General features: G+C 45.9%; 1 protein-coding gene across 1 annotated transcript in view; it reads left to right on the forward strand.

The window, feature by feature from the left end:
• Window positions 1-11,356: 11,356 nt before the first annotated feature.
• The window catches only part of ARHGAP31 (Rho GTPase activating protein 31), a 108,320-nt gene continuing 100,345 nt past the window's right edge, over window positions 11,357-19,331 (forward strand). Inside the window, exon 1 of the mRNA XM_082839318.1 lies at window positions 11,357-11,624. Coding sequence (XP_082695444.1) covers window positions 11,525-11,624 — 100 coding nt within the window. The 5' untranslated portion in view covers window positions 11,357-11,524. The remainder of the gene's footprint in view (window positions 11,625-19,331) is intronic.

Below are 19,331 nucleotides of genomic sequence, written 5' to 3' on the forward strand. Positions count from 1 at the left end.
CTTCAGAATGAACTAGTTGCGGGACTAAAGCAATTGACAAGGCCAGGATTTGACCCCAAGTAGTTCAACTTCAGAAACTAGGCATCAACCAGGATGCATCTCCACCTCTCAGTAAGGTGAGAGAGCAGGCAAGGAGGGATGCTGGTGCCTTTCCCCCTGGTTTGCCGCCTCCCTCTGTCCCTGTCCTGACCCCCACATCTCTGCCAGGCTTGGCCGACACTGCCTTGCTCCAACTTCCTTAGCGACTTCCCACTGTAGGATCAACTCCGGACTGGCACAAGCCAGCCATGCCACCAATCTCTCCCACACCCAACCATGCTGACGCTTTCCACTCCCTGCACAAGTCCTGGTCTCACACACATCTGTGTCCCTAGAAATGCTGTCCTTGTTTTTCTGAAAATCCTCTCCCCTGTTATCTGCAGGAGAAATCATCACGCTTCAAGCCTCCACCAGAGTCACCTCCTCTAGGATATCCCCTCGACTCAGCCAGGCAATCAGTCACTCCGACTCCAGGGCTCCCATCTGTCTCCTGATATTGCAGTTGCCAGTGTGCTTGGCTCTCTTGCCACTAGAGTGAGGGCTCCCGAGGGCATGGATGGAGTCTTTTCTGCGTTGTGTCCTCAGCACCAAACCCGGTATCTGGCATGTAGAGGACGCTCAGGAAATTTGACTGGCTGAATAAATGAGTAAATGCTGAGTGTAAACAGACTTCGCAGACTCTTGAAAATTCCAGCCTTCAGGAAGGTAATTCCTTCCTGGATCCCTTGCAGAGGTGTGAGAAGGGACAGAAGAGCAAGGGGCCGGAGCCAGAGTGGCCCACGCAAGAGGCCACAGCGCCATCACACAGGCCCCGCAGAGCTTCCTTTCTCTGGTACCCCAAACATGCTTCAAAACATTAAGGTATGTGGGAAGGAGCCCACCCCCCACCTCCGCCAATCTCCCTATCCCACCCATCCTGTACAATCAGGTGAAATGCTGTATACTTCTGTAACTCTTCTCCTTGACCTCCATTGGAGCTCCTTGCTGAAGTGAGCATTCTCTGCATAAAAGTGCTTAACCGTTAGTGCCAGCTAACGATACAGATATTTCCACCAAGGCACTTCTGAGTTTACTTAGACTCTTACCAATCTGATCATTAGAGTAACAGTTTCCAACGCGGGACTGGGGGCTAGCTCTGCTTCTTTACTATGCTGGCTACATTAGTTTACTAGAGCTGCTGTAACAAAGTACCACAAATTGGGTGGCTTCTACAACAGAAATTTACTATCTCACAGTCATGGAGGCTAGAAGTCAAGATCAAGGTGTTAGCAGGGTTGGTTTCTTCTAAGCGCTGTGAAGAAGAACCTGTTCCATGCCTCTCCCCTAGCTTCTGGTGGTTTCCTGCCAATACTTGGCATTCCTTGGCATGCAGAAGCATCACTTCAATCTCTGCCTTTATCTTGGCATTCGTCCTGTGTGTTCAAATGAATGTGTTCAAATTTCCCCCTTTTCTAAGAACACCTTTTGTATTGGGTGAGGAACCCATTCTACTCCAGTTTGATCACATCTTAATTCATTACATCACAGCCACCCTCTTTCCAAAGGAAGTTCAGATTCTGAGGTACTGGAGTTAAAACATCAACATGTGAATTTGGTGGGGGACACAATTCATCTTATAACATTGGTCATATTTTCTAAAGCAAAAATCAGTATACATCCTTTAGCATGTGGTTTGACAATGGGGCAGAATATTTGAAATCAGGACTGTCTGGGAAATGTAGGGGTTTAGGTAGGATATTTTAGGAGTAAATCCGGGCATGTGCATGTTAATCTGAAAGGTTTTAACACACCACAAGGTAGATATCCAACTGAAGAGGTTCTTCTAAATAGAAGAATTAGAGAGGAAACCTGAAGCTGCTTTAAATAATCAGTTCCCACGAAATCTGTGAGGACTTCCCATGAAATTAAATTAATGTGTGATAAGCTGGTGTTAGATAGATATACACACACAATCTTACTTTGAAAAAGTGCACCAGTAAATGATATTTGTGTACATCTGACTAGGTTCTTTTAGGATCCGCATGGAGAATTAAATACTTGTGTACTGAGGATTGAAAAAAGCAGAATGTTCCCTGAAATAGATGTAAGATTTTTCAAGTATAATCCTTTTTACAAACTGGTACCATTTTCCCACCACTGCCAACCCCCATGACCTTGAAACATATCCAAAAGGTATAATGAAAAACAATAGGAATATATTGTCCAACTTCCAAATGTTTACAATTTGGGGGATATAATTATATATTGAGGTAACTTATATCTGTAACCTCTGATAATTCCTGTCCTCAAACTAATTTCTGCATATTGTGCTTTCAAGATAGGAGTAAAAACAGGTCTGGGGACACCAGAGATGTAAGAAAAGTGTGAGCCACAATCAGAACGGCTTCCCAAATTGCCCACAAAAGGCAACATATCTTCAGTGTTAGAAAACTGTTTAACAAGAGGCAATCTTACCTTTTCTGAAAATGTTTCCTGGTTCTAAACAGTTAAATGTAAAGTAAATCATCTCAAACCATGTTGGAACTGGTTAAGATATAAATAAATAAATGAAAATAAAATAAAGTCTTATAAATGTGTTTTATATGGGAAATGGGACCAGGATGGGGAAATGGGAAAAATAATCCCAAGGAACTGGATCATGATGGAGGAAACAGAAATATTGCTCAGTGAGAAGATAATAAAAATCATTCTCTACAATGGAATATTACTCAGCCATTAAAAAGAATGAAATAATGCCATCTGTAGCAACATAGATGGACCTAGAGATTACCATACTAAGTGAAGTAAGCCAGACAGAGAAAGACAAATATCATATGATATTGCTTATATGTGGAATCTAAAAAAAAAAAAAAAAAAAAGGTACAAATGAACTTATTTACAAAACAGAAAGGAGATTCACAGGCGTAAAAAACAAACTTATGGTTAACAAAGAGGCAAGCGGGGTGGGGGGATAAATTAGGACGTTGGGATTAACCTACACAGACTACTATATATAAAATAGATAACCAACAAGGACCTACTATATAACACAGGGAGCCACACTCGTTATTTTGTAATAACCTATATGGGAAAAGTATCTGAATCACTTTGCTGTATACCTGAAACTAGCACAACATTGTAAATCAACTATATTTCAATTAAAAAAAAAATTACTCTCCTTTGTGTACTGAGCACTGGCCTAAATACAGGCCAAGTGCTAGGCTATTTCCTTATCTTATTTAATCCTCACAACAACTCTACCAGGTAGTTATTATAACCTTGATTGATCAGGTGGAGGAACTAAGGCTCAAAGAGGTTAAGAAATTTGTTCAACCCAGGTCAGCCCCAGACCACAGCCCATGCACCCAGAGCTGGTGAGGGGCCTATGGGGGATCTGAAGCTTCTATCCTGTGCCTCTAGAACATCTTCATCCAGAGAGGACTGAGTAAGAACACCAGGCATGTTGAGGAAGGTTGGAATGTATGAGGAGGAGGGTGCAGAGGTAGATCACGGGGGGCATGGAGGCCTAAAAACAACTGTGTACTGGGAAAACAATTTTGTTCAAGAGGGCTATTTATAGGGATGTTTTTCCTCAGTACTCCCTTCCCCCATCTCCTCTCTTTTGTGTTAAAAGGCTCCTGGCAGATTGGTAAAGGGTTACAGGCAATGCACAGGAAACTCTGGAACACAATGAGCGGGGTGGAGACAGATCCCCACCCACCTAAGAAAATCACTTGTTTCAGTATTCGGAGACCCTGGGGGAGACAGATGGAGCTGGAACCACATCTCTGCTCCTTTTATTGGCTTTCTCCGAGCCAGAAAGAAGGCAACATTCCCAAAGGGATGCAGAACAGAGTAAAATGGGAAGCAGAGGCAAAATAAGAGGCAACAAAACAAAACAAAACAAACAAGACACTAAGATAAATGAAATCAGCCAGATAGCTAAGTTATCCCCTCTCCCAGGGACTCCTGAATTCTATGAGGAATCTAGTTTTTTCTTCCCAGAGTCTCTGTTCAGATTAGGAACTCCCAAGATACAGAGCAGGGAGTGAGAGAAGTGATCCCAAGCCCAGCTGCTGAGAGGGACCCCAGAACCTATTGCTAGGTCCTCAGGACAGACCCAGCCAGGCCTCCGGGGGCTGCCGGTTCCAGCAACGCCCCACACCCCCCAACCCAGACATCTTTCCCTCTGGGCCACCGAACAGACACCTCCACCCAAAGGGATACAAATTCAGACTTAGAAACTAAGGCCACTACTATATATAAAATAGATAATCAACAAGGACCTACTGTGTAGCACAGGGAACTCTACTCAATACTCTGTAGTAACCTAAATGGGACAAGAAGTTGAAAAAGAATACATATATGTATAAACGAATCACTTTGCTATACACCTGAAACTAACACAACATTGCAAATCAACTCTCTATTCTCCAATATAAAATAAAATTTTAGGGCTTCCCTGGTGGCGCAGTGGTTGAGAGTCTGCCTGCCGATGCAGGGGACACGGGTTCGTGCCCCGGTCCGGGAGGATCCCACATGCCGCGAAGCAGCTGGACCCTTGAGCCATGGCCGCTGAGCCTGCGCTCCTCAACGGGAGAGGCCACAACAGTGAGAGGCCCGCGTACCGCAAAAAAAAAAAAAAAAAAAAAATTTTAAAAAGAACTAAAAAAATAAAAAGACCCTGCCCAGATTCCCATGTCGGTATAATAGTGATTCTACCCAGGGCACTTGGCTCTCCCCCGGCCTTGTGAAGTCTCTTCTCTGCATGTGACTCTAGGAAGGAAGTTTCCCACTGCTGTTTGGCTGAGTCCAGCGCCCACGTGGAGTGAGACAAGAGGGTCTTGTGCTGCCTGGTTTGTTCATCGTTTCTGAAACACTGAAGATTCATTTAGTGCTACACTGTGTATTATGGGTCAAATGTGGCTACGGTTTTTAAAACACTCTGCAGGACACAAAAGATCTCTAAACCTCTTGTTTTTGAACAACATTCAATGCAAAGAAATTAGAATGTAACTTAAATATTGGAGGGGGAAAACTTATTTCTCAAATAATTGCAAATACTGTGTGCAGGTGTCTCATCTAATCTCTAGTCCTAACCTCTCAATTTCTACCCAGTCCTGCATTTTACACTATCAAAGGACTTTTCCTCCTGACAGCTCTGACATGGCCCTTGACAGGTATGTTTTATCTTTCTCCAAAAAATAGTATTTACCCTTACCAGCCCCCAATCCGATAAACCTGGGGTCATCTTGGACTCTACCCCCTCCTACATCTCGTCTTTTAAATAAAAGTCTGAAGTTCTGAATTAGCGGATAGGGGCATTGATCGATGCAATTTTATTATAAAAAGTTAGTAAGACTTTCTTTTTTGAAACCAAGTCTTTTTCTTTCTCATTATTCCCTCACCTTCTGCCCTTTCTACTCCAAAATGCCTAGTTGATGGGGAAGCAACTGAATCACATTCTCAGCTAGGGAACTGAGGCTGTAAAGCTGTGTTTCCCAATGTGTTTTCATTTATTTATTTATTTTTTGCCCTGAGCAATACAGTTTTGCAACTCTAGGAACTGAAAAGGAACTTAAATACAGAATGCTTCAGAAACAAAGAGAGAGAGAGAGAGAGAGAATATCATTTATAATAATAATGTCTGTCTTTCACCTTTTAAGCTGGGAGTGGGACCATTTAAAGCCTTCCTCCTTCTTCGTTATCACCACATCTGCTTGCTCTTAGAACCCCATTTAGAAGCAAAACTGGCTTTCATGGTTGCAGAGTTGGTGGAGCAATGGGAGGTTAGCTGCCATGTTTCAGGATGTACCGCCTACAGGCTAAAGGTTATTCCTGCTTCTAGGATGGGGAGCCTGATTCTGGTTCTCGTTCCTTCTCTCTCGTCGAGTTGACCTCTCCTCCACTCTGTTCTGTTTGATTAGAGACTGGTAATGTGGACCTCCCTCAACCCCACTAAGGATGCTTATCCAATCTCATTTGGACACTTAGAAGCAACAGTTTGCATTATAACCTACACTGGGAACCCATAGCACAGGGTAATGCAATAATGAGTTTGGCATACATAACTTTCTAGAAGCCCTTTTGCTCTGGCCATCCTCATCTTCTACTGGCTTCAGACCCTCAGAGTAGTGGTGGCTGGGCTCAGAAGGGGCACAAGACCTCTCTCATGGAAGAACCTCACCCAATATATCAGTCTGCTAGGGCTGCCATAACAAAATAGCATACAGAAGGTGGCTTAAATAACAGAAATTAATTTTCTCACAGCTCTGGAGGCTGGAACTCCAAGATCAAGGTGTCGGCAGGTTTGATTTCTCCTGAGGCCTCTCTTCTTGCCTTGCAGATGGCCACCTTCTCACCACCTTCTCATAAGGCCATGTCCTCACATGGTTTCTTCTCTGTGGTACACATCCCTGGTGTCTCTCTGTGTCCTAATCTCTTCTTGCAAGGACACCAGTCAGATTGAATTATGGCCAAATCTAATAGCCTCATTTTAACTTAATCATGTCTTTAAAGGCCCTATCTCCAAATACAGTCAGACTCTGAGGGATTGGGGATTGGAGCTTCAACATATGAACATGGAGGGGGGCACAATTCAGCCCATCACACCCAACAATCAGTGACAACACTAGCATCTTTATTTTTTTTTAAACAGAGAATTATTGTTTTTGTTTGTTTGTTTTTATTTTTAATTTTGGCAGCATTGGGTCTTTGTTGCTGCATGCGGGCTTTCTCTAGTTGTGGCAAGTGGGGGCTACTCTTCATTGTGGTGCGCAAGCTTCTCATTGCGGTGACTTCTCTTGTTAGGGAGCATGGGCTCTAGCTGCGTGGGCTTCAGTAGTTGTGGCACGTAGGTTCAGTAGTTGTGGCACACGGGCTTAGCTGCTCTGCGGCATGAGGGATCTTCCCGGATCAGGGCTTGAACCCATGTCCCCTCCATTGGCAAGCAGATTCTTAACCACTGCACCACCAGGGAAGTCCCAACACTAGCAACTTTAAACTGGAAAGGGGGAGAAGAAAGTGGGAGAGAAAATGTACGTAGCAGAAGGATGTACCCCAGAACAAAGAATTCAGAGCATATTAACCACAGTCCATGAACAAGGAGTTATATGAATACTTAATTGGCTGGGCATGAGGAGAGAAGGGAGAACTCTAAAACTGCTGATTTCTACTCTAGCTTTATGGGCCCATTGGGTAAAAGAAAAGGCTAAATCACAGGTGACATTAAAATCTCCCAATACTGAGTGGGGGGTGAGGGAGGGATGGATTGGGAGTTGGAGTTAGCAGATGCAAACTATTACATAAAGCATGGATAAATAACAAGGTCCTGTATAACAACTGTATAGCACAGGGAACTATATTCAATATCCTATGAGAAGGATATTTTTATGCATAATAGAGAAGAATATAAAAAAGAATGTGTGTGTATATATATATATATATATATACACAAACTGAATCACTTTGCTGTACAGCAGAAATTAACACAACATCGTAAATCAACTATGTTTCAATTTTTAAAAAAATCTCCCAATATTCACTCTTGGTCTTCTGCATCTGTTTATTTACAGCAGGGAAGATTGCTACCAACGTTGGTGAGTGAAAGAAGCAGATGGCACATTTTGATAAGCACCAGTCTTAACCAATTGCAGATAAGATAAATCATAGGCAAGGACAGAGCTCTTCTGTGGGAGTTCCATGTGAGCTAAGTGCTTTCTGCACCATGATAATCTGCTACAGGCATAATTTATATTATCACCAAATAGCTTAATTAGTCCTCCTGTTAACATTCCTACACTATTTCCATTTAACCTGCTTCCTGGGAAATCCTCAGCCCTGCGAAAAAACCCATCGGAACCCAAATCTGACTTCCTTCCACAGACCCAGAGAAAGGTCCACATCTTAGAGTAAGCAAAGAGAAAAAGAAAAATGGGAAGAGAAAGAAAAATAGAAGGAGAGTGTCCAGAACAAGGGCTAGATTTAAATTCGGCAATTATCACAGAGCTTACTCAGCAATGAGAGGGGGCGGGGAGCAAACCGGGAGAGGGCAACCTTCCAGCTCCCTGGGTCAGGCTGTCACCGTGTAGCTTCATTATCCAGCCTGATAAATTGTGAGTTCTTCCCACCATAAGGTGTAGATAGTTGAGAGCTATCAGGTAGAGACAAAGAACCACCATGTACACATTTCAAATAAAGTTTGTTCAGTCGGTCCAGACGTAATGGACACTTTGTCCATTGTTCAGTATTACCTCAACCCTGAACCCTAAACAACCGGAAACCAGCTTATCACGAAGCAGGGGCTGAAAGGTCTCAGGCTGTTCCAGAATGAAAATTCTGTGATTGTGGGGTCCCTTTGGGGAATCCTCAGTAAAGCATAGAAGAATCTTTGGGCTGAGTCAGTCATTAGCTTTATGGTTCATCTAGGCAGCCCTGTTTTGTGACAACCTACACCTGCTGGGTTTGATGGTGCTTAAGGGGATCTCCTACATAGCTAACATTATAAAGTGAAGTGTTTTGAGAATTACTTGTAAATTACTGTTTATTTAACTGGTGAACTTTATTGCCAGAAAGACCATATTTAATAAAAATTTTATATAATTAAAATTAATTAATACTTGAATAAGGTCTGCTGATTAGTTAATATTATTGCATCAATATAAATTTCCTAACTTTGATAATTGTACTCTGGTTATATAAGACATTAATATTTGGGAAAGCTCGATGAAGGGTATATGGGAATTCTTTGACTATTGTAAAAATTTTTATAAGCTGAAATTACTTCAACATAAAAAGTTAGAAGAATGTTTTTAAAGCTTTAGAAAGGTAATTCACAGGGCTTGACAACTTATCCATAATTTGTGCTTAGGGGTCTGGACCCAGGAAAAGAGCAACCCTTTAGCCTCTCTCCTTTGCTACCAAAATGATGAAATGCACTGTAGGTCAAATATGAAAGTCTTTGGTACAGTAAATTCCTAAATAAATAGTAATAATTATTAAAAAATAGTAATAATTACAGTCTCATGTGGAGATGCTTCTCTATAAATAAAGGAACAAGTCATTATACTAAATACCCTATCAAATATTCTCCAAGTAGCTTACAAGATGCTTAGAAATTGCTGTCGTGGGAGTAGGAAACAGGGAGTCATTGACAGGTTCTGAGCAAAGCAGGCAAACAACAACAGCAATACTTCAGATGACTCAACAGGTCCTTAGTGCACAGGATGAAATGGGAAGAGACCGGACTCGGCAAACCCCACTAGGAGTTATTCTAATAATTTAGGAGTGAATGGTCCTCACTGAATGGGACTGCACGGAAGAAGCACAGAGGAGAGGCATTTTGAAGGACTCATCTGTCTGGGCGGGACTAGACTGGAGGTGGCGGCGGAGAGAAATGAGTCAGTGGTTACTTGAAGATGTCTTGCCAAGGTGACTGGGGCAATGCTGGTGTCACTGAGAGACCGATGGAAAATAGAAGGAAGGAGAGACCATACACAGAGCTTGGGCCGCAAACTCCAGTGGGGAAGACGGGCACTGGGGGCTTCGAAACTGGAGGGCTCACTCTCTAAAGAAGGTGGTGCCGCCATGCGGGCTGCTACAACTTGGCATCAGCGGTCCTTGCCATAAGGAAATGCCCTTTCGGTGTGACCAGATCTTCCATTTTTGCAAGAGAAGCCAGAAATCCCGATCTCTTATGTGAAAAATGTTAACTCTTTAATGTTGGCAATTAATTAAAAAAAAATTTAAAGCATGGCATGTACTAAACCAAACACATCTGTGAGCCAGATTTGGCAGGCACGCTATCACTTGTGAGCTCTGACAAAGAGAGAAGGTCAAGGGTCAAAGTTCATAAACTGTCTTGGTGATACATAGGGAGATGAGAGACTGTAAAGGGATTTAGTGACTAAAATACTATAGCTTTTTCCAGCCTTCTGAGCTGTATGAATGTCCTTACCCTTCAAGCCTATACATGGATTTGAATTTACCCAGGAAGTTTAATCTAATCCTAAAATGGTTAAATAACAAGAATTTGAGTGCTTATTGTGTGCTGAGTACACAGAAGTCAAATTAACTGGAGAAGAAAAAACATGCCCTCCTGAACACTTGAGACAAATTATGAAATAACCTGGGAGACTGCTTTCTCCACATTAGGTCAGAATATCAGAGTCACCTTAAATCTGAGACTTCCCCCCCAGATCACTTCCATTTAGCAAACTTTGCAATAACGTCTGTGTGTGCGTTTGTGTGTGTGTGTGTGTGTGTGTGTGTGTGTGTGTGCGCGCGCGCGCGCGTGCTTGAATCTCTAACCAGAAATCTAATTTCCTGAGCAGTGGTTACAAAGCGGCAGCCTCCATCCCTCCCTCAGCTTGGGAGGGACCTGGCTGGGTTGGGGGTACCTGGGCGCCGGAAAGGAGGGTGGAAGGTTGGGAGTGGCCGGCTGAAAACCGCTCCCCGTCAGGTTTCTCCGCTGGAATCCCTGTTTTTGTTTCTGTCATTACTCTTTAAGTGTCTGTGTAGGAGCAGACAGGCACCGAAATAGAAAGTGTCAAAGAGATGATGACAATGACGATAAAAACAAGGCAGGCCACTTTTTTTCAGTCCCACCTAGCCCCCTCCATCCAGAAAGCCAGCGCGCCTCCTCCTGCGGTCTTCAAAGAGCCGTCGGTGGGGCAGGAAGCGGGCGGCTCGGGCTGCGGGTGCTCCTAGGAGAGCGGCGATTTCCTCCCGAGCTGCCCAGTTATCTCCAGAGTCGCAGAACAGCTCTCCGAAGAGCGCGTTCTCTCCCCCACCCCGTCCTCCTCAACCCACCCACCTACTTCCTCCGGCTCCATACACACACCAGCACGGAGCTGCCAAAAATTTCCACCCTCCACCCCCCTCCCTAGCTAACTTCCTTCCAGCATTTCCTGAGCTGGATGATCCTAGGATTTGTAAGACAGGAAAAAAAGGAAGGCGTTGAGGGCGGGCGAGAGAGACAGGATGCTTGTTTTTCGTTCTACCAAAGCCGTCTGAAGGCAGGACAGCGCGCGCCGGGCAGAGGACCTACGGCAGCCCCCGGGCTGTCCCCGCGCCCCTGGCCGCCGCCGGCTTCCCCGCGCTCTCGGCCACTCCCGGGCTTCTAGAAGACGGACCGGAGAGCTCGCCCTCCCTCCAAAGCGGAGGAGAACACCCGAAGACACCGCGGGAGCCCGTGAAAGTCCCTGGGACTCCAAGTGAGGAAGTGACACTCCCAGCGCGCCGGCCCGCCGCTGCCAGCTCCACACGGCCTGCGGTACCGCGGCCCTGGAGGAGAGCGCCGTGGATTTCAGGCTCCGCGCCCGCGCCGGGCTCCGCGCCCTGCGGGCTCCATGCGCGCTGCCCCGGGCCCAGGCTCTTCCCCACGCCCATGCGGCCCCCCAGCGCCGCGCCGCAACCACTGATCTAACCTCCCCCGGAGACCATCGCAGGCGCGGTGCCAAGCAGCGGGGAGGGGAAGACGGAGGGGCAACCTCTTTGGGACTAACTCATGAAGAACAAGGGTGCCAAGCAGAAGCTGAAACGAAAGGGAGCCGCCAGCGCCTTTGGCTGTGACCTGACGGAGTATCTGGAAAGCTCAGGACAGGATGGTAAAGTGCCTTCGCCTCCCTCCCCCCCCCCCACGCCCCACCCCGCTTCTTTTTGTTTGAGAGAGAGAGAGAGGGACTCTGGTAGGGCGTGTTGCCTTCAATTCCCAAGTTAATGTATTCCAGGCCTGAGCGCTCACTGTGCTTTTTTTTTTTTTAAACATACATGATTCTTAAGGTGCGTAACGCTGCCACCCCGACGTGCAGAGGTTGTGTCAGCCCTTCCGTTTGTGTCACCCAAGCCATTAATGGGCGGTGCGCCGGTGCTGCTACACGTTTAACTGGCCACCTCTGGGGCTTGGGGGTGGGGGGCTTGAGAGGTCCTGTTCCCAAACTTTGGATGTCGGAGGGGAGGGAGGAGGCCTCGATCTGTGGTGTGGTGTTCAGTGGGATTCTCTGGGTACGTAATTATGACCGCCTTAGGTGTCCCTCCCGGGCTCTCCGATTTCATCCGCTCACATCTTTTTTTATTAATGTGCTGGAAGACGGGGGTGCGGTGGATCCTGGCCGGGGGAGTGGTTGCACAAACATTTTCTGAATTTCTGAACTGATGCCAAATATATAGTAGCTCCCTCCCTCCCCTTCCCAACCCCTCAGACCCTCTACCTCCTCTTGGTTTTCAGATTAGCGTTTGGTGTGTCTGACAAGAAGAGTGTTGTAAAAAGGTCAGAGGGCCTTGATTTTAAAATAGTTTAGGGTCTGTACATGAAAAGGAGAGCCTCTATGTTTTCAAGGTCGGATTGGGGAAAAAAAAGGGAATCCTCCAGGGTAGAGACAACTCATTAAACGTTTGTTGGGGGGGGGAGGGCGAAAGAAAACAACCTATAATACAGTACCAGCATTTGAAGTGAGAAGTTTTTAATCAAAGGAAAGTTGAGGAAATTGAGCATTAAATGACTGCTTTTGTTAAGGTTGACTGGCCCTGCACTTACCCGTGACAAAAAGGCCTTGTCTTCAGAAATTTCAGTGAGGGAGAAAAAAGTCCACTATATGGGCCTTGTGTTTATACATAGATAGATACAACAAAGGGGGGAAACTGAAGGGCTAACTGCAGAATAACTCTACCTCCAGGAAAATAATCTCAAAAACTATTTGATTAGCTCATATCAAATGTGCATCTCAAAAACAGAGCAGTGCTTTTGTTTCTATTTCATTTTTTTAAGGACTTAGCACCACCTAGTAATTTGCAGTGGTGTGATATTCCTGTGGTGTCCTTGAGTTCAGGGGCTGCCATGTCATTAGGACAGATGGCTTAGTATTTTACAGCTTGGGGGACCACAGGTTTCAAAACTGCCTCTTTTGAAACTGGGACACAACTGAGTCAATTCATGTAATCCTCTCCAACAATCTGGAGAGGTAGATTTGAAATAACATCCTTAGGTTGAGTTGTTTTGAGTGTGAGAGAACTCCAACTATGCATCTTAATCACTACCCTCAGAAGTTCAGAATGAAATGGTTCTCCTCCACCTGTTTTTGCAGGGGGCCTTCAGGTTTATGTCCATGTTCACTTATGAATGCTCGTGGATACCACCTTTCACCAAGTGGGTGCTCTTCTGGGCCCTCACTCCAAAGCTGAGAGTTGCATGGAGGTGCTTATCAGTCCTGACTCATTCTTACAATGAATGTCACAGATCCTAGGATGAGCAAGGAATCCTAGGGTTCTGTGAAGACTCCTCAAAGGCAGCTTTAAACGGTTCCTCTTTCACCTGATTTATATTTTGGGTTTTTATATATGTTTTGTTCAGGAAAAAAAAGAAAAGGGGCTACTCTTAAAGAAAAAAAAATTGAAACCAGTACCCCGTGCTCTTCCTGCCCTGGGGAGAAGGGAGGGAAGCCAGGAGAGGTAAAGTGACCGGCCTAAGGTCATACAGTCAATCATGAGGGACGCAGAGGGCTCTGGCCCACTAGCCTCCCCTCCCCTCCCTGGCATCCTTGTCTAGGCCAACATTCTCCTCTAATGATTTTTTTTCCCGTTAATTGAAAGCAGACAGTCCTGCCCCAGAATCAGCAAACTTTCAAGACTGACATACCTGAATAAAGTTCCTTTGAAACAGAAGGAAATTGACCCACTTAATGATCCATATACCATTATTGTGCCACGTAGGAATTAGGCAGGCATAATAAGCAGCTTATATAAATGAGAATAATTAGGATTTCTTTTTTCCCACATCTAAAACTAGTTAAGCAGTTGTCTCTTATTTTTCTTTTAGTGTAGCATCAATAAATAGAGTCAGTGCTAATGTTTTCTCTAAAACAATGTGTCCTCCTCATGGACTTTCTGAAACATGTATTGGTTAATAGACAAGGCCTGGACTCTGCCCCCAGGGAGGAAAAACTGACCTGGGTAGTGCCCCTTTGCTCACCACCTTGGAAGTTCAGCCCAGAATCCTGAGGGTGACAAGTCAGCATGGTAACTAGGATCTAGAAGGCTGGGGAGGGCCTCACAAGACTGACATCCCAGTTACTCAGCTTTGGAGGTCAAGGATAAAATGAGGCAGAAAAGTGGATTCAGATCTGGGAACACAAGGGCAGAAGGAAAGAACAGAGATGTGGGGAATCCAAGAGAACCCATGTGTTTGGGGAGGGAGGGAAATCTCTGAGCTGGGGTACAAGGCAAAGCTGGTGACAATTAGCTGTGCTCAGACCACCTGAACATGAGGAATTTATACCCCCGGACTGAGCACAGAGGAAAAATGTCATCCACTTCTGCCAATTGCTGTAACCCAGTCCTGCTACCTTCAACTGGACAAATCTAATGAGGCAGGGTGACAAATAGGTGTTTAACTTAGCGCAGACGTTGCTCAGAGCCAGTGTTGTCCTTAATCTTTAGGAAGCTGATGAAAAGCAGAAACCTTTCCTTAGAAACACACACACACACACACACAAATCGTGTATACAGTTTCTTCAGGCAGCCACACAGATGCCATGTTCAGGCTCTGCTGTTGGTCGTCCCAAGCTGCACATAGGGTTGATACGAATGGCCAATTTCCCCCTTTTGCTTCTTTGGCCACTTTTCTCCAGGCTGGTGAGATCACCCAAGAATGGCATGAAGTTGCTCCTGGCCAACTTAGCCAGTGTTTCTTTCCCTTCCCCTCCAGCATGGTGGCTGCTGCCCCAACCCCTAGCTCTCCCCCGGGAACCAGAGAACTTTCTCTTCCTGTCTGGAATAGAGGGAGAAGATCATCACTTCCTCACTGCTGATGCTGAAAATAGTACAGCTTTCTTTTTCTTCTTTTTGACCCCTGAATACGAAGACCCTTGCTTGCAGCTGTGTGATGAAAACCACATCATCGTGTCACCTGCAGTTGGGAGGCTGTGGGTGAAGCCCCGTGAGGCCAGAGTGCATCCCAGACCATTTCCTACCTCTCCCCTCTGAATCAAGTGCTCTGGGTCTTCCCACAGTGCTTGAAAATGCTGGGGCCAGGAGTCAAGGGACCAGTAAGAGAGCATTACAGGAAAGCTATCTTCTGCCTCCGTGCTGGTCCCACTCTAAGGGCTGAGGACTTCCTCACCCTTCCCAACAATCTCTGCCATTTGACTCACTCCCTGGTAAAAAGGGATAATTGTCCATGCAATGGTATGCCATGATGGTAGCACGATAGAATCACTTGGGGAGCATGAAAAAAAAGTTCATGTCCAGGCCCCCTCTCAGAACAATTAAATCAGAATCTCTTGGTACCCAGGCATGGGTATGTTTTAAAAGCTTCCTAGAGGGCTTCCCTGGTGGCACAGTGGTTGAGAGTCCACCTGCCGATGCAGGGGATGCAGGTTCGTGCCCTGGTCCGGGAAGATCCCACATGCCGCGGAGCAGCTGGACCCGTGAGCCATGGCCACTGAGCCTGCATGTCCGGAGCCTGTGCTCCGCAACAGGAGAGGCCACAACAGTGAGAGGCCCGCGTACCGAGAAAAAAAAAAAAAGCTTCCTAGATGATTCTGGAATGCAGGAAGAGTTGAGAACCACTGCTTATAGTGCAGAGGTTTACAGATCATTTTCTCCCTGGATAAGCGGCCTTGACTATTCAGAATGTACCCTCTGAATGTTTGATAAGAACCTTATTCCTGAAGGTTTTTTTCTAGTTCTTATCAGGTTGAAAAGAAAAAATATATATGTATTTGAATCGAGGGATTACAAAAGGTTCATAACGAATAAACACCCATTACAAAATATAATTTTAAGCTTGATGAGAGTAAGATGGCCCCAGCATTTCAAAGAACAAGGATAGGGCAATGGGAACTTTGAGGCATAGCTATTCTACATTTCTGAAGCTAAGTCATTCTCTCACTTTGTTTATTCGCTTATTTAAGAAACCAGTATAAGGCGCTGTGGAGGTACGGTGGGAGAGAAAGAAACAGGCACTCCAGACTCAAGAAATTTACAGTCTAAGGGATGTGAACAAACTTTCAGAAACCAATGGCTCAATTAAGCTTTGAAGTTAGCTGTCATGACTGAAGGAGAAAATGCAAAAGCTTTTGTCTTCAATTAAATAGACAAAAAATCCAAACATAAACAGGAGCAAAGTGTTAGCAAGGAAGGTGAATATTTTTCTGTTCACGAGAAGATTTAACATTGAATGGCAGGGGCATCCTCTTTGGGTTAGTGGTCTCCTTCCCAGCGTCTTGCCTGGCATCGTTTTCACACCTTTCCTAGCTAATTCTTCATCCTTTGGGTCTCAGCTGCTTCTGGAAACCTTCCCTGATCCTCCCAAGTCAGGTGCCCCCTGCTGGGGGCTCCCATTAAGAGTTCTGGAAGCCTACAGCCTGGGGTAGAATCCTAACTTTGCCTGTTCCCAGCTGAGTGACCCTGGAGCAAGTTACTTACCCCCTCTGGGTCTCACTTTCCTCATTTGTGAACTGAGGATAAGAGGACTGGTGTGAAGAGAAATGAGTTACTATGGGCAAAGCACTTAGCAGAGGGTATGCGTAAGGTAAGCTCTAAATGTAGCTGTTGTTATCATAACACCCTGGACTTGCCCTAGCATAACCACATCCATGACTGAATGCATGAGGGCTCCGATGAAGCGAGTAAATGATATGGTCAGATGGGTTAATTAAGCACCAAGAGGGACAGGAAGCAGATTAGTTGTCCCGCTGAATGGAGAGTTCACGGAGGGATTTCCCAGAGCCTCTGGGGAGTGGACCATCAGTGTACAGTGGTGGGAGAGCAAAATGTCAACCTGAAACTCAAGGGCCCTCAGAAAGATCTGAGAAAGGTACCCAGCCACTCCCGGACCTTCAGGGAACTGAAAGAGAAGTCAGGTCCTGGAGGTGGAGTTTGTGCAGACAGAACAGCCACCTCATGGGCTTGAGTTCAGAGGGGCATCCCGAGATCTGGGCTCCCACAGTGAAACAGGAAGAACTAAAAGAGGAGAATTAAGGCTTTTAAACCTGGAGCAAGCTGACTGATTGCATGAAGCCAAACTGTAACTGACTCTGCATGGTCTGGATATGATAAACAACCCACCCAGAGGATGGAAACAGCCATTCCACCTACCCACACCCCTCCCTCCTGCCCAGTCTCCAGACCTCTGCCAGGAGCCCCTTGAGGACAGGCATAGCCTCGCCCTTCTTCCACCCCTACCACCCCCACTGGCAGCTGCCCAGATGCCTTCCAGCCGCTGGAGGCCCAGGCCTTGGGACTGCTAAGGTAGCCCCAGACCTGCCCTAGAGCCCAGTGGACCATCTGCTGGGGCAGAGGGAAACAAGTTGGAACTGGGAACACGTTTTCCCATAGATGATGCTGTAAGTGGTGGATAAGCTCCCCAATGCCATCAGAGCTGTAGTTTTTGATACATTCTTTTTATTTCCCCCCTTAATCCATTAGGCCTCTGTGGGCTAGCCTGGAAACCTTTTCCTGTGGGAGTGGGGATGAGGGGAGAACACGTTGTAAATTCCAGAAGCTGACTGACCAAGGCAGTTCTGAAGCACTTGCTAGGGACCGATTGTTCCTGGGGGTCACCTCCCTGCAGAAAGTTTCCTGGGATTCCGTGGCAGAGGGTGGGAGAGGAGGACAGGGCTGAGAGGTCCAGGACTCAGTCTGGGGATAAGAAGTGCCCCCCAACTCCTCTTCCATTAGATATTGGAACAAAGTAGTGATAGACCCTCTGGTTGGGACCCCCAGTGCTTATTTCCTCCAGAACAGGCTAGTCAGTGTGAGCTGCTAGGCACCTCCCCGCCTCGCCCCTCCCCCCCCAACCCGCACCTTCTGGGTCTCAGGTCTCCACTTTCCTTGGTCTGGTTCCTTCACCCCAGTTTTGAGGCCCAGGAACATGGCGCTACTAGCTCTTTCAATTTTCTATTTTGTTTTCTTTTTCACTCATTGCTTGCCCTGTATTGAAGCCAAAGTGGCATTTACCCACTTGTCACACTTCAGATTTAATTTTCTTTTTGCTTACAGGTGCATTCCCACCTGATTTTCTGTTTCTCTCTATGCCCCAACACAAATGTCACCCTTCAGTTTACTAGGTTTTGGTGTTCCTCCCTCAGAGGACTGTCCTTGAGTCCCAATTGAGGTGGAGCCACAGCCTGATGGAACTTTAGGTGTCTAGATAGCAGCCCCCCACCGTCCCGCTAATCTTCCCCCCAGTATGCAGTTTTAGGTAAGCCTTAAAATAAGGGACCCCTGAGAAAGCATGATGACTTCAAATCAGAAGAGACAGATATTGGTGCTAGATTTTTTTAAGAGCAGCTTTTGATAGAGAAAGCTGAGAACATTAGGCTGCTAAAGGAAGGGGGAGGAAGGGGGGGGTGTCTTGGAAGGAGAGAAGCGACCCAGAAATGAAAGCTGAGCCCCAAACCACACCTGCTTGTTATTTTTAATTGTAGAGTTACAGTCTGCATTCATTGCTTACTATGTGCCAGTCACTTTATACGTACAAAGTAATATTTTCGAAATCTGTAAGAATTGGGCATTTTTACCCTTTTTACAGAGGAGAAAACTGAGATCCAAGAGGTTAAATCACTTGCCAAGATTGTAGAGATAAGAGAGGCAAGATTTAAATCCAGATCTAGTGTGACTCCCAAAGCCAAGCCTGTCTTAGGCACAAACACAATCTCCCAAAATAGCATATTTCATAATTTGACATTTATGTTACAGTTTTGTCAAAAGAAAAAAGAACTAACCTGCAAAAAGTAGCCTTTTCTCCCTTGCGTTGTTCTTCCCCCAGCCTAGATGGAGAATAGTAATAATAACAGCTAACGTTTGCATAGCACTTCACCCTCTGTCAGGAGCTTTTCACACACACGTACTCTAACCCCACCTAGTAACTTTCAAGTCCCCTACCTTTTCCTCCCAGGCCCCTCCCTGCCTACTGCAGCCGCAATCCTCCTTCCCTCCTGGAACTTGCCTTAGAGTCAGAGGCACCCAGTTTGATCCTCATTCTACCTGATATTCTGTTTTCTCACTGGCTTTGTGTTTGCAAGTGGACGCTGAGCTCGGTTAAAGGCGGGTGGCCTTGGGCAGCTCATGCAGATTGGGTAGCTCGCTGGCCTCCCTGAGGCTAACACACAGCAGATGATTGATGGACCCTGTTTCCTCCTCAGGAAGCCAGAGTTAGAGCCCTTCTAGGAAGCTCAGGACCTGGGACATTGCTGATATGCTGGAACAGCAGGAATCCAAGATTGTTCAAGGTTCCCCACAAGGGCGCATAGCTACTCCCAGTTAGAAATGGACCCAGGCTTTGCACGGGGTGCCCCAGAAACACTGACTATCCC

Source organism: Leucopleurus acutus, assembly GCF_964270905.1.
Source record: "Leucopleurus acutus genome assembly, chromosome: 5".
Taxonomy (NCBI): domain Eukaryota; kingdom Metazoa; phylum Chordata; class Mammalia; order Artiodactyla; family Delphinidae; genus Leucopleurus; species Leucopleurus acutus.